The sequence below is a fragment of the Bombyx mori genome, chromosome 12 (assembly GCF_030269925.1).
Source record: "Bombyx mori chromosome 12, ASM3026992v2".
Taxonomy (NCBI): Eukaryota; Metazoa; Arthropoda; class Insecta; order Lepidoptera; family Bombycidae; genus Bombyx; species Bombyx mori.
Window position 1 is genome coordinate 14,738,141 of NC_085118.1, and position 14,042 is coordinate 14,752,182.

Genomic DNA, 14,042 nt, shown 5'->3' on the forward strand with positions numbered 1-14,042 from the left:
ATGCGAGATATGAATTCTGATGTATATGATTGCTCTGTGATGATTAAGGTAACGTTTCATTGACTTTTATCATCTCATAGTTTCAAACTTTTCGCTATCTAGATTTCCTATTCAAATTAAAATCCATAGTAAGAGTTTTCTTGATCATGGCACAACTAAAACACTACATCGACTGCATTATTTAGCTATTTATTGAGTCAAAGGACAAAATGTTGCTTATCAAATAATATTCGTAAACCATACACAAAATTATAATTAAATTTGGGTGGGCAGCGGATTGACTGGCATTACCTATGCCCAAGAGCATCGGTAATTTCAAATAATCATTAAAATATACATTTTTTTATTCTTTATTAGAGCCATACACTATTAGGTTAAGTTAGCTAAAAAAATATTTTGAAATTCACAATTATTATTAAGCCACGCTCATAGTGGTACCGTACCTTTAGCCGAGAGCCACACATTCATAAATTCACTCAGCAACGTATATGAATGTTAATAATTAAAGGAACTATAGCCGGTGAATGTGGATCTCCATAAAATAATTCCGAATTCACTATCCACAGTAATATTCAGTTTATTAATTTGCATGGTTAAATATTTTGATTTATTTGTGAAAATGTGGGGACGAGCTCAAAGTCATCCTGACAATAACGGATTACCCGAGTCCAATATCAATATCTACTATGTGATATTACTTCAATTTAAGACAAAGAAAGTAATGTTTTATTTAATGTTTAAAAAAAGGAAACTCGTATGTGTGTAGTTCAACAATTTTTTTTATTGCTTACGTGTGTGGACTAGCTTACAGCTCACGTGGTGTTAAGTGATTACTGGAGCCCATAGACATCCACAACGTAAATGCCACCATACACCTTGAGATATAAGTTCTAAGGTCTCAGTATAGTTACAACGGCTGCTCCACCCTTCAAACCGAAACGCATTACTGCTTCGCGGCAGAAATAGGCGGGGCGGTGGTACCTACCCGTGTGGACTTACAAGAGAGGTCCTACCACCAGTAAATGTGTATTTTCGATTTTTAAAGTATGTCATTACAATAACTGTTCTTTCCTTACAGGTGTACACCTCAACTCGTGTGTCCTGACGCCTCGTATAAGTTGAGCCCACACGAAATGGAAGCTTTAAATGCGGTGAGGATATAAGTATTAAAATCTAGTCTAGATGTATTTGAAGAAAGAGACCTTAAAATATATGTTTACGAATAATTTCTACGAGGAAGGATTAACTGTAAAAATAACTTCAAAAAAAATGCGCATATTCTTGTTTTAGGGCGTATCATAAACTTTCTTTTTCTTTGTCTCCACTTTATCCCAGTAGGTGGGGTCAGCACAGCAATTTTTTTTTATTCCATTCTCTTCTATCAGCCGTCACCTCAACACTCACTCCTCTCTCTCTCATATCGTTATTCACACACTCCATACATGTCTTTTTCGGTCGAACTCTTCCCCGTCTATCTTGCACTACCATTTCCATACATCTCCTAATTACATCCATCTCCTCTCTACGCATCATATGTCCATACCACGCTAACCGATGTGGGATATGCATTATATTATTTTATATTAAAAAAGTTTTTAATCGCAGCTTTATTTCCGCGGACTAGTTAAATTTTATTTCGCGTTCGTCCGTGCTCAGCAATGAGATCAAAGGTGACCTTTATATAAACTCTTTGCCTGGGCTCAAACTATTTTCATATTGAATTCCGTTAAAATCCGGTCATGTATTCAGTTGTGAAAACTTAATTCGGATCATGAGATAAACAGTTACTTTCGTATGTACGTTATCACTACATAGTATAAAACAAAGTCGCTTTCTCTGTCCTTAAATCTGTCCATATGTATGCTTAAATCTTTAAAACTACGCAACGGATTTCGATGCGGTTTTTTTTAATAGATAGAGTGATTGAAAAGGAACGTTTATTTGTATAATAACATCCATTAAATAGTGGAGAAATCATTAATAAATTAAAGTTTCCGAAGCGAAGCGAAGCGAGGGCGGGTCGTTAGTATACTAATATAATAGTACGGATTGAAATTTCGATTTCCGTCCTTAGATTTCCGCCACGCCGCAGCCGGCTCTTTAATCGCCAGTACCTCCAAAAACTCGTCTTTTAATAACCATTTCCAATCCTTCTAAGCCAGTGTTTTGGTACGTATTTTACTAGCGCACGTTATAGGCACGTGTCGATTCAACGAGCAACTTCGGGTATTAAGGATTAAATCCCTCTCTGGGCTACAGACATCGTTAACACTGAGTTATAGAGTAGATAAAACGCATGTAAGGTTATCATAATTTACACATATTTATAAATCCACGTGCCTCGTTGATGGGAATAACGCTGATAGATTTGGTATAGACAGAATATATATATATGTTTTGAATTTAGATATGTTTGGGACTGGGAAAAGGATAAGTTTTAAGACTCACTCTGTAATTCGTTGATGCACTATTCAATTTTCTCACTGGCAAGAGTTATATGTGCTGATTGATCAATAAATCACAATTTTATCGTTTTTGCAACGGCACCATGTTTTTTTTTACACACTCTACGCGCCTTTTTCACACGCGTAGTTTTTCTTGTAGTGTCAATAGATGGCGTGGATAGGGGATTGAAGAAGGAATAAGAAAGAGGAAGTCCCAAAAATATATATTATACAGTATATGAGTCGACTATTATCAAAGCCGGCAATGTGACTTTTGGACAATTATTGGTAAATCAGAAAAACGAATTATTGACTTTGTATTCCATTGGCACTCACAAAACTCTTCTGAACGACATCTTAGATAAATAACAGGTTAAGTATTAACCTTTATTTAATGCAGGTTTTGAACCGTATTCTTTGAAGGAGACGATTATATTCAAATCAATCTGTATTGACATATCAATAACATTTTTTTGTTCAAATGCACAGATTGCCACCTTTGATAATAGACGACTCATATTGTCCATGAAAAATGTTGAAGAAAGTTTTCTTCAAACTAGCCAAGATTCGGAAGAGGACTGTTTGTGTGACATTTAAAATCTGAAGGCACCTAGAGGAATTAGAAATTGAAAACTAAACACACTATCACATAAACGAATTGATTTTTACATGATTTGGAGAGTATTAAGCGGTAGGCAGCGGCTTGGCTCTGCCCCTGGCATTGCTGAAGTCCATGGGCGACGGTAACCACTCACCATCAGGTGGGCCGTATGCCCGTCTGCCTACAAAGGCAATAAAAAAAAAATAAAAAAAAAAAAAGTGTGTGTGTCCGCTCCGACGCACGACTGGAGTTTACTGGATATAAAAAATTAAACGAAACAATACGAGAAATAGTTCTATATTACGACAACACGATACACTACAGATTATTAACAAATTAACGAGACACAAAACAAACGACTAACAAATATATGAAAATACAATAATGAGAGAAACGCGCGATCAGTACGAGGCTTTGTGGCGGACTGCCGGCGCAGCAGCCCGGCGTCACCTGCGATAACGCATTTCGTGTGACATGCGCAATCAGGCGCATAACGCATTTCGTGTGACATGCTAGTACGATTTTGGTCCCCATAATTTTCATACCCCGGGCCTATATATGTAAATCGATTCTAAAGGAGTAAACTCCAAAAAAACATTATTTATATCGTTTTGTGATTAATCAAGATTTAATATAATTGAGAAGATAAACACATTTTTGGAGTTTACTCCTTTAGAATCGATTTACATATATAGGCCCGGGGTATGAAAATTATGGGGACCAAAATCGTACTAGCATGTCACACGAAATGCGTTATGCGCATTTCGTGTGACATGCTAGTACATGCGCCGGCAGTCCGCCACAAAGCCTCGTACTGATCGCGCGTTTCTCTCATTATTGTATTTTCATATATTTGTTAGTCGTTTGTTTTGTGTCTCGTTAATTTGTTAATAATCTGTAGTGTATCGTGTTGTCGTAATATAGAACTATTTCTCGTATTGTTTCGTTTAATTTTTTATATCCAGTAAACTCCAGTCGTGCGTCGGAGCGGACACACACACTTTTTTTTCACTAGATTTGTAAGCCGATTACGACAAAATAGGCTGAGTTCATTTTAAAAGCTAACACATTTAATTTGCATTTGTATAAGTGAAACTTTATTTATTTCAAAAACCGTTGTCATAATAAATTAACATGACAAAACTAACGGACGGTTAGGTACCACGAATAATAAAATGAAAATAACAAATGAAAACTGATACTGTGATTAAAGATAAAAGTTGTTTTAATAATTGCTTATAACTTACCATTGCATAAACTGCTCTAGATTGGTTAAGCCCTAAGGCTAATCTTACAAACCTCCGAAGTATGCAGATATTACAACAATTTGAATATAGCTTGTTATCTTGAGATGGAAATGTCAATAGCATTTTGAAACATACATAATTATATGCGTTACGCCGTTAAGAGTAACGCCATCTTTCGTCGAATAGCAGTAACGAATATCAAGACAACTAGTAAAATCGAGAACGCTCGAGAAGTGCAACGCCATCTATTATAAAATAGCGGAAACACATATCGAAACTACTCGACTTGCCGGGAATGTTCTCGAAATTGTAGAAATGTCGTATCGACTATAAAAGCGTTGCAGAGATGACACGAAGCAGTTAGTAATCGGATCTACACGAAACGGAACAGCGAACGAATCACCTGAAGCGAAGCGGAAGAAGTGAATTACATATTGTAAAGCATTCTGTAAGTGCTCTAAGTGTTAAATACAGTTTTAAATTATACTTCGGTGGAAGTTTTATTTATCCCAAACCCCAGCGTGTAACAATACATATATGTATGCCAGTATGTAGACCAATGATAAACATCATTAGTTTACTCATAATGCTACTAAATTATGGCATCATAATGTAAAATACCAAAGTTTTCAACAAGTAACATTTACAGCCGACTTCCATCTAATGTTAACCACAGCATAATAAGTTTAACATAACGTGCAACATCCCCATGGCGCCAGCTACCCTCTTAAGCCCATTTGCTGAATCACCGTCCCTTAATAGAGTGTAAATTTGGTAGCCATTGATGGATCCTTGTGAGAGGAGCCTGTATATTGGTATGCGTACCGAATTTAAGTTGGGTTTCAGTTCTTTATTTGTTTGGTTGGCTCAGATAATGAACATACTTGGCGTGTTTTTTTGGTATTTAAAAAGATTTTTCTTTAAATGAGAACTTTGTTTTTCATGTAGAAGTCCTGGTTTGGATTAAGAATCTGGTGCTGAAAGAATCAGTCATTCTTGACTGGTTGCGATTCGTGGGGATATTTCTCGCTCTAGAGCCCTAAACGCAGGTGGCTTATATCGCAAACAAAGCCACTTATTTAGTTATTTATTTTATTTATACTTATTCCACTTTCCCCTCCCCTCACCATCACCACCACTAATACCACCATTCACCATCAGGTGAGCCGTATGCTCGTCTGCCTACAAAATTATATTTTTTTTTCTTCTTAATATTGTAAAATGAATCCGATTTTTAGTAACTAACTAGCTGACCCAGCAGACTTCGTAGTGCCTCAATCGATAAATAAAAGACTAAAACTTTTGTATAAAATAAACTTAAAACAAACAAAAGGAATCCGTCACATCAAAGGAAAAACAAAATTGTTATTATATTTTTGTTTAATTCCGAGCATTTTCATATTTATCTACCTTTTAAACCTTCTCTGGACTTCCACAAATAATTCAAGACTAAAATTAGCCAAATCGGTCCAGCCGTTTTCGAGTTTTAGCGAGACTAACGAACAGCAATTCATTTTTATATATAGATTATGGTCTCTCTATCTCTCTTTCTCTCTCTTACCAATACGAATCATGAGATATTTTGAGCACATGTCAAAATGAGAGCTCCATGGAGGAGCCTTATCGACCAGGGCCGGACAGAATATTTAGATAGAAGGAGGAGAGATCTAGGAGGTACAACTCCTCGTTGGCTGGACGTCATCACGAGAGCTGCTTGATATCCATTATCATCCGATTCTCTCCTAAGGTATTGAGGCAGTTGAACATCAGAGAGATGATCCGTTATGTGCCATATTAATGCAATCACGCGTCATGACTTTTAATTTAATTATTGACAGATTCTGATGAATTATTTTGAGATTGTTTTTAAATTCATTTGACACAAATAATTTAATAGAAAGTCATTTTAGTTTGCGTCAACTGAAAAACAGAGTTTTTTTTTTTAGTTTATTATAAAATATAAGTCTTAAGGTCTCAGTATAGTTACAACGGCTGCCCCGTCCTTCAAACCGAAACGCATTACTACTTCATGGCAGAAATAGGCAGGTTGGTGGTATCTACCCGTGCGGACTCACAAGAGGTCCTACAGTTAAAAGTGAGTTTGGAGTTTGTCTTAAATTGTTGTCTGTAATCCAGGCTAACATTCATCAGTGCTTCCTCGAGGAGGGAGCTCATAATCACACAATCAAAGACAATCGTTACCGACCGTAACGAATTATCTTTTATGAATTCTGTTACTTTAATAAAGCACCCAATTTATTATTAAATTAAGTTTATTATTAATAACAAAGCCAAACAAAAGATAGAAATTGTAAGACACTAGAGTCTCGACTAACGGGCCACGCGATTTCACGTTCATTGTATCCCAAAAACGTGGGCTCAATTATATTAAGCGGAATGCGCGGAGTATAATTCAGTTAAGTCGAAGTCTTTATGCAGGTAATGTGAGTGATTTAACAGAATGTTGATGGATGGACGATTCATTCGCACTCGGATGGCCTAAAAATTTTATTCGCCTCTACATTGATGCCTACTTTTTCACTTTGATCACAATACTATTTAGATTTATTGTAAGAGCATTTATAATAAAATAACAAATAATTTGGCTGTTGAAAACCTTATTAATTAAATAGTATTCAAATAAAATACAAATAATTAGTACAATATTTTAAAAACAAAAAAATAAAACTAGTGCCTTTGCTTACGAAATCCGCGTTTTGGACTCAAGAGAAACCTCCTCACACGCACCATTTCAAGAATTACTGTTTTAAGCACAAGCCCCGTAATTCAATTATTAGTGTAAATATTCTTAAAAATATTGATATTATAACTTATTTTATAATACCATGATTTAGGCTAGATTGCATAACAGTATACTATGACATTAGTTTGCTTCCTGTGTGCTTAGTGCGAGCTTTTTAACGTTCTCGATAGCGTAAAAGTTAACTCAAATTTGTATGGAGTTGGAACGTTTGCCTACATTTGCCGCTAGGGCCGCTATTCCAGCGGCATACAAATTTGAGTTATATGTGTATGTTTCACGATACTATTGAGATTTCAAATTCATGTCTCAAGAAATCTATATTCACGTTATTGTAATGTATTTTAAAGAGCTTCGTTACCAATTTGAGCATTTATTCAAAGTATTACGACTCTTGCGTTTTTTCTTTCATCTAATACTCTGTACGCTATGGTCCATATCGCCTCGATAGTGTGAAGTTTTTGTTCTGTAAATTGGAGTAGTTGTTATTTTGGCGTAACTGATACTTTGGAACTTATGTCTAACATCATCTGATGTAAAATGGATATCGGAATCCATAGGAATGACAACGTAAATATCGCTTTAGGAGGTTAACTATAAGACTCGATTATATAGTACAGCCGTGGTTGCTCCGTTCAAACTAGAATGCGTAATGCCTTGCGAAAGAAATAGGCAGAGTTGCGGTATCTATACGGGCTTACAAGACAACTTTTTACTGATGGTAGGACCTCTTGTGAGTCCGCGCGGGTGGGTACCACCACCCTGCACCCTGCACCCTGGTTTGAAGGGTGGGGCTGCCGTTGTAACTATACGTGAGACCTTAGAACTTATATCTTAAGGTGGGTGGCGCATTTACGTTGTGGGTGTCTATGGGCTCCAGTAACCCCTTAACACCAGGTGGGCTGTGAGCTCGTCTAACCATCTAAGCAATAAATAAAAAAACTTACCACCGATAAATTCATATAAAAAAATCCCACTCCAAAATTTTGTCTTTATTGCAACAAACACTAATAAACCGGCCGCATTTCACAGCTTTCTTAATATTTATACACGATTATTCAAATAAGGTAAAAATGATTTTTTTTTTCCCCTACTAATTGCCCCAACATTAAACAATTCATTACACCTCAGAACGCAAACTCAAATAGCATTAAGTTAAAGTTCCATTTACCTTTAAGAATGCGAGTCGGTAATGCGTTCCGAGGCAGTCTAAAAATCGAGGGGTGCATAATTTATCACAGGAGCGTTCATATCTAACGCTATTTTTATTACATCACACGTTCGTTGAAGAATGAATTTCAAATGGCGTCGGTAGCTTGTGCAGGGGGAATAAATCCTAGCTGTTTTGTGGAACTACAGATTTTAGGTTACGATTTATTCAAGGATCGAGTTGCGAGTGAGTTCGGTTTGGCTTGGTCATTACATTTCTGGAGAACTCTGTTTGGGTCCACCCAATAGTGTAAAACATCGAAAATACTGATATAACGTTGGATATTACTTGGTATTTAATTTTAGAAAAGTACTAATGATAATAGACATGAAACATGAAGTTATAGTGCAACGTCTATACGAAAGCCGGTATTTTTTTTATAACACATCTTGGTCGTACCTTTCGCCGATCGTACGAATCAATTTATGAGGTCTACCTACGGTTAGCACCGGTTCGAGCGGATGGGAGGCGCGTGCCGTCGTATCCAATGGGACCAAAAATTTTATGGGAAACGTGATTTTAACGACTACCCGACAAATTGTTCGACAAACCATTATTAGTTACGTTTGAATGTCGCAGTTGTATTCTGTGCAACTTTGAAAGAATTATTAAATGATTTTTTTAGCCGATCATCGCCTGGTTTATTCTTTTGCCTACCTAGTTGTCAATAACTTTGAGGGACTATTCTGGATTCGCCTTGAGTGGTGGGTCTAGCAAGAGTAGAGCTTCGCCGAATCTACCACCGGATCGGAAACGCGACCCAATGAGACGGTTCGGCGACTATCTCAGTGGGTTGTGTATCTGGCTGTTCATTATGATTAAGCTCATGACATTGCTTTTTACTGAATCTTATAGAATATAAACTAAACACCGGCACCCGTTGAGCATGAAGGTTCAATTTTATTGATGTAGCATCATTATAGCTCCTAGGATTTTTTAAAATGTTTTAGAGTTAAGTAGCATCTTCGATTAATTAAATCTACTTTTACGGTTTAATCTTGCGTTTTTTAATGTTTTCGTGGTCACAGGTGACTGACAGTCGTAGATTAGTTTTAATTATGTTTAAAATTAGCAAAAACCGAAGATAGCACTAAATTGTCAATTTAATTTTTAATTTTTTTGAGTTCGGAATAAGACCGTTAGCTTTACAGCTGAACTTCTGAAGTATTGACAAGTTGGAATCTGCACTCACATCTGGCTTCAATGTTGCGTTTCACGGGGATATAGGGAGTCATCGATTTTTGAAGTGTAAATTAATTATGGAAAAATCATAAAAAGAAGGCGATGTGCTGTGAAATTTGTTTTTATAATAGTTTTTTTTGCAGCTCAGTTAGTACAGATGTTGGCTTTCGTTGGTGGTTCGATTGACATGTTATTTTGAGGGTAAACTTTTTTTTAAGTACATATAAAAGGACAATTTGGATCTTCTTCAATTTACCCAGGATGTGGAGAATAAAGCTTTTTATTTTATTGTAATAATAACAATAAATCCTTTTATTTCCCATCACCTAAGTATTATATATATGTAAATATTCTTAAATATATATTATGATTTTTACATTCTGATGTACATATTTACAATTTTACACTTTTTACATTAGTTTTTTTTTCTTTATTGTTGTTTGTTTAATTAGTTTTTATCAAACTTTTTCTTCTATAGGAGCCCCTATTTGGGTATAGGTATCCTCTAGTTCAATCCTTGGCTCGTTCCATCCATTCTTTTCCAGCGGTGACTATGTATCATCACTCCATCGTTTCATAGGTCGTCCTTTGATTTTATTAATAAGTGAAAATCTATGGTCAACTGATTTTGCTAATAAAATATAGTTATCATAAATTACATAAAAGTACCTATAATGTTTTTATATTGTACATTGAATTAGATTTCGATTAATATATTAAAAATAACAACACAAAATTAACGTGTATTAAATGATACATAAGGTGGCTTTATTCGTATCTTTGTTTGAAATAGTAAATGTTTGTGTTTAATACCTGCATTGTTTACTATCGATTTCAAACTCTTTTATTGTTGTTAGAGCTTCAGAGAGCTTTTCTGGAGTAATTATAAAAAATAAGCTAAGTTCAGGTATATAGTAAGAGTTACAGTGTCACGTGCTTCGGATAAGCCTGTTACTTTTTTTTTTCCTACCTATGCTGATAGCCTTGAGAGGCTATTTCAGCTTCGTCCTAACGTTTGTGGGTGAGCTCACTGGACTCAAACCGGAGAGTTGCTAACACTGACCCTAGCAAGAGCAGTGCTTCGCAGAATCTACCACCGGATCGGAAACGCGACCCACTGAGAAGATCCGGCGAGAAACTAAGTGGGCAGACGGTTACAGTATGAAAACAAAAGATAATTAACCGAATTGTAAATTATAATAAAACGGAGTCTGAATGAAAAATTCGTCGAATTTTCAACACGTTAATGCATTTAAGCGGATGCAAGTTTGCGTCTCGTTTCGTTTTGTTTTGATGAACTTATTTGCATTTAAAATCTTCGGCTTTTTTATTTTTTTTTTATTTTTGTACGTAAGCCGTTTCTTTTTTTCCGTAGTGTCAATACCGCGAACGGTTTCGACTTAAGACTTTGAATTTTATTGTTGGTTACTACCACCTATACTTACATACTTTTACATGCACCAATTTTTTGTATTATTCCTTAGAGTATAACTGTCGAATCAATCTTTTAACTGCAATGGATCTACTGCTCATAGGAACAAGTACCACGACGGTACCAGCCCGTGCGGGTCGGATTAGATTATGCGCTATCAGCAGCATGAATAAATTTTCTATCTATAACATTGAAAACTGTCAGCTCAATATCATATCATAGTATCAATTTTTCAAGGTATTTCGTTAGGTAATATTTTTGTGTTCATAAACAGTGTTACGGTAATGGCACACATCACATAGTGGAAATCAATTAATGTGTCTTACAAGTGATTTATGTAGGGCAAAATATGGATTATTGCCACCATTCATCTTAATCCAGAAAATCAGAACATTCCTAATTAGGAATAGGAGTTTTTAAAAAAATTGATGTTTCAACCTCCTATTTAAAGAAACATACACTCATCTGCTTTTCTAAGTCAGTCAATAAACTCATCATAATGTACATGGTCGTTAGGGATTATCGTAGTTTTACTGGTGGTAGAACCTCTTGTGAGTCCGCACGGGTAGGTACATATAGGCATCATAATGTACATGGTCGTTAGGGATTATCGTAGTTTTACTGGTGGTAGAACCTCTTGTGAGTCCGCACGGGTAGGTACCATAACCTCGCCTGTTTATACCGTAAAACAGTAATGCGTTTCGGTTTGAAGGGCGGGACAGCCGTTGTACTGTAAAAACTGAGACCTTACAACTCATGTCTCAAGGTGGGTGGCGGCATTTACGTTGTAGATGTCTATGGGCTCCGATAATCACTTAACATCTAAGTAATAAATAAAAATACAATATCGAACACTCAGCTCTTTCGGACATACCATCATAGTCTGGAAAAGATTCTCAATCTTGGTCAGGTAGACCAAGTCAAGTAGATCAGGTTGGACGCTGTAAGGAGGACAGTTGGAGACAGCATCCAACAGCCGGTCCACTTCACAGCGAACCGATATTCATGGAAATATTTGCATACATGTGGTCACGATCCTCAGTAATGTCACTGACAATGTCCGAGAATCGAATCCTGATACTGTCACACTGTAACCGCGTTTATCGACCTCTAGATCAACAAGGCGATCAAAATGAAGCCCGTGTTCGCAAAATAACTATTTTTATTTTAGTTTTCCGCTCTGGGAATCGATGTTGAGACTCTTCGATAGGAAGCTTTCGGTCGTTGAGCGCCAAGCTGCATCATATAGAGTTCTCTTTGAGTCTTAATGACGAATGCGGTGTCGTCTCCCGCAGCACTTATTAGAGTATGTTGCGGATATAGCTTGACTGGATTCGACATGTAAATAATAATTGCGTTGTTGTCTTTCATTTAGAAGTTTGACCAAATTAGAATTTAACTAAAATATCTGTTGTTATTTTTTTTTTTTTATAAGTGGACGAAATCACTGTTCACGTAGTGCTAAGTAAAGCCTATAGACATCTACAACGTAAATTCCGACACTGACTTTGAGACAAAAGTTCTAAGGTCCCGCAGTTTTTACACTATAACAGCTTCAAGCCAAAACACATTATTTCTTCACGGCAGAAATAGATTGGGTGCCGGTACCTACCCGTGCGGACTTAAAATACATCCTACCACCAGTATATAGTACAAACAGAGATATCGACGCTGTTCGAAACATAGCAACCCTATTTTCCTCACCGCGGCGGAAGCGGGGGAGAGGCGTGATGTGACAGAACAAAAACGACGTGCATCGACGAAAAAGAACAATCATTGTCGGTCCCGTAAAATTGTACCAGCTTTCATCCGATTAATAAACCAGCTTTAAAATACAGTCCACTTTTAGTCGAATAAGCCTTGCACCCAACATCTCATCGCAACGGCGCCAACAGACGCCATATTAGGTAGGCAGCGGCTGGGCTCTGCCCCTGGCATTGCTGATGTCCATGGGCGACGGTAACCACTCACCATCGGCTAGACCACCCCGCAAACTCCAATTTAAGACTTCTTCGCTTTGCATAGCAGTAATAGACAACATAATGATGCCCGCTTCTGTCTGCTTACAAATACTCAGAAAATGCAACTGCCTGTTCCCCAGGTAAGCTATTAATCGTCTTTTGCGACATATGAGAGAAGAGTTGGGATCAATGGACCGCTAGTTGACGTTTTGTCGCAGATATAATGAAAATGATGGAGGTTTTTGCAACTATGAGTTGCTAGTTCTAGTCAAATTAGTCAGCTTCGTAGATTTATAGATATTTAAAACATATTAGTAACAAAATTTGTTTACAACAACTACCAAATACAATTACCGGAAAAGCACTTCTTCATACTCGTAATACAAAACTTATATTCTGTATATTACAAATAAATTTTAATAAATTTGAATTAAAAATAGTATAAGAAAGAATGTTTTTATTGTAAAAAAGCGTGGGGTGCTTTTCAGGGTATTATCAAAATAACCCTTCTACTCATATCTGTTCATAAAATATTTATAACTACTAATACCATGCACCCCACGCTTTTTTTTTACAATAAAATCATTTTTTCTTACACTATTTTTAATTAAAATTTTTAAAATTTATTTTCTATTTTTTAGTTGGATTTTCTATAAAAGCGTATTTTGTTAGTTTTTTTTAAACTATTATTCATTTTTCATTTCATAGTTGAATTTCAATTTTTTCAATTTTTTTTTCATATTGTCCATAATAAGTATACAAAATTTCGAGTTAATCCAACGTTTTGAAGGGGGTCAAAATCATGTTCAAAGATTCCGTTACAAACATACATACGTCTGAAGCTAATAAAAGCGTATTAAAAACGAAAAATGGTTTAAAAAAGTTTGACTGCAACGATGTTGCTCATTCAATTAGTTCTAATCCATTGACCGGTGTCACCTAGACAAATTCACCCTCAACGCATTGTAGCTTTGATCTCAAACGTCGTGTTTTGGTTTCCACTCGACGGTGGGGGAGTTCCATCGATGCCGGTTTCAATTTGAACCGCCCCGCGACCGGATTAATTCATAAACAGACGTTCGTATGCATATTCGATGTTGCAGTTATGTGTCTTCGGCGATCAGATAACATATGACATATGCGTATGATACGGATCGACTTCAGAGTTTCCTAATACGCAGTTTAAATTATAAATTGTACGAAA

The 14,042-nt window shown here is 36.2% G+C and overlaps 1 protein-coding gene across 1 annotated transcript in view; it reads left to right on the forward strand.

Moving 5' to 3' along the window:
* The window catches only part of LOC101744455 (kinesin-like protein CG14535), a 434,238-nt gene that overhangs the window by 61,297 nt on the left and 358,899 nt on the right, over window positions 1-14,042 (forward strand). The window contains exon 3 of the mRNA XM_012689123.4: window positions 1,079-1,151. Coding sequence (XP_012544577.1) covers window positions 1,079-1,151 — 73 coding nt within the window. The remainder of the gene's footprint in view (window positions 1-1,078; window positions 1,152-14,042) is intronic.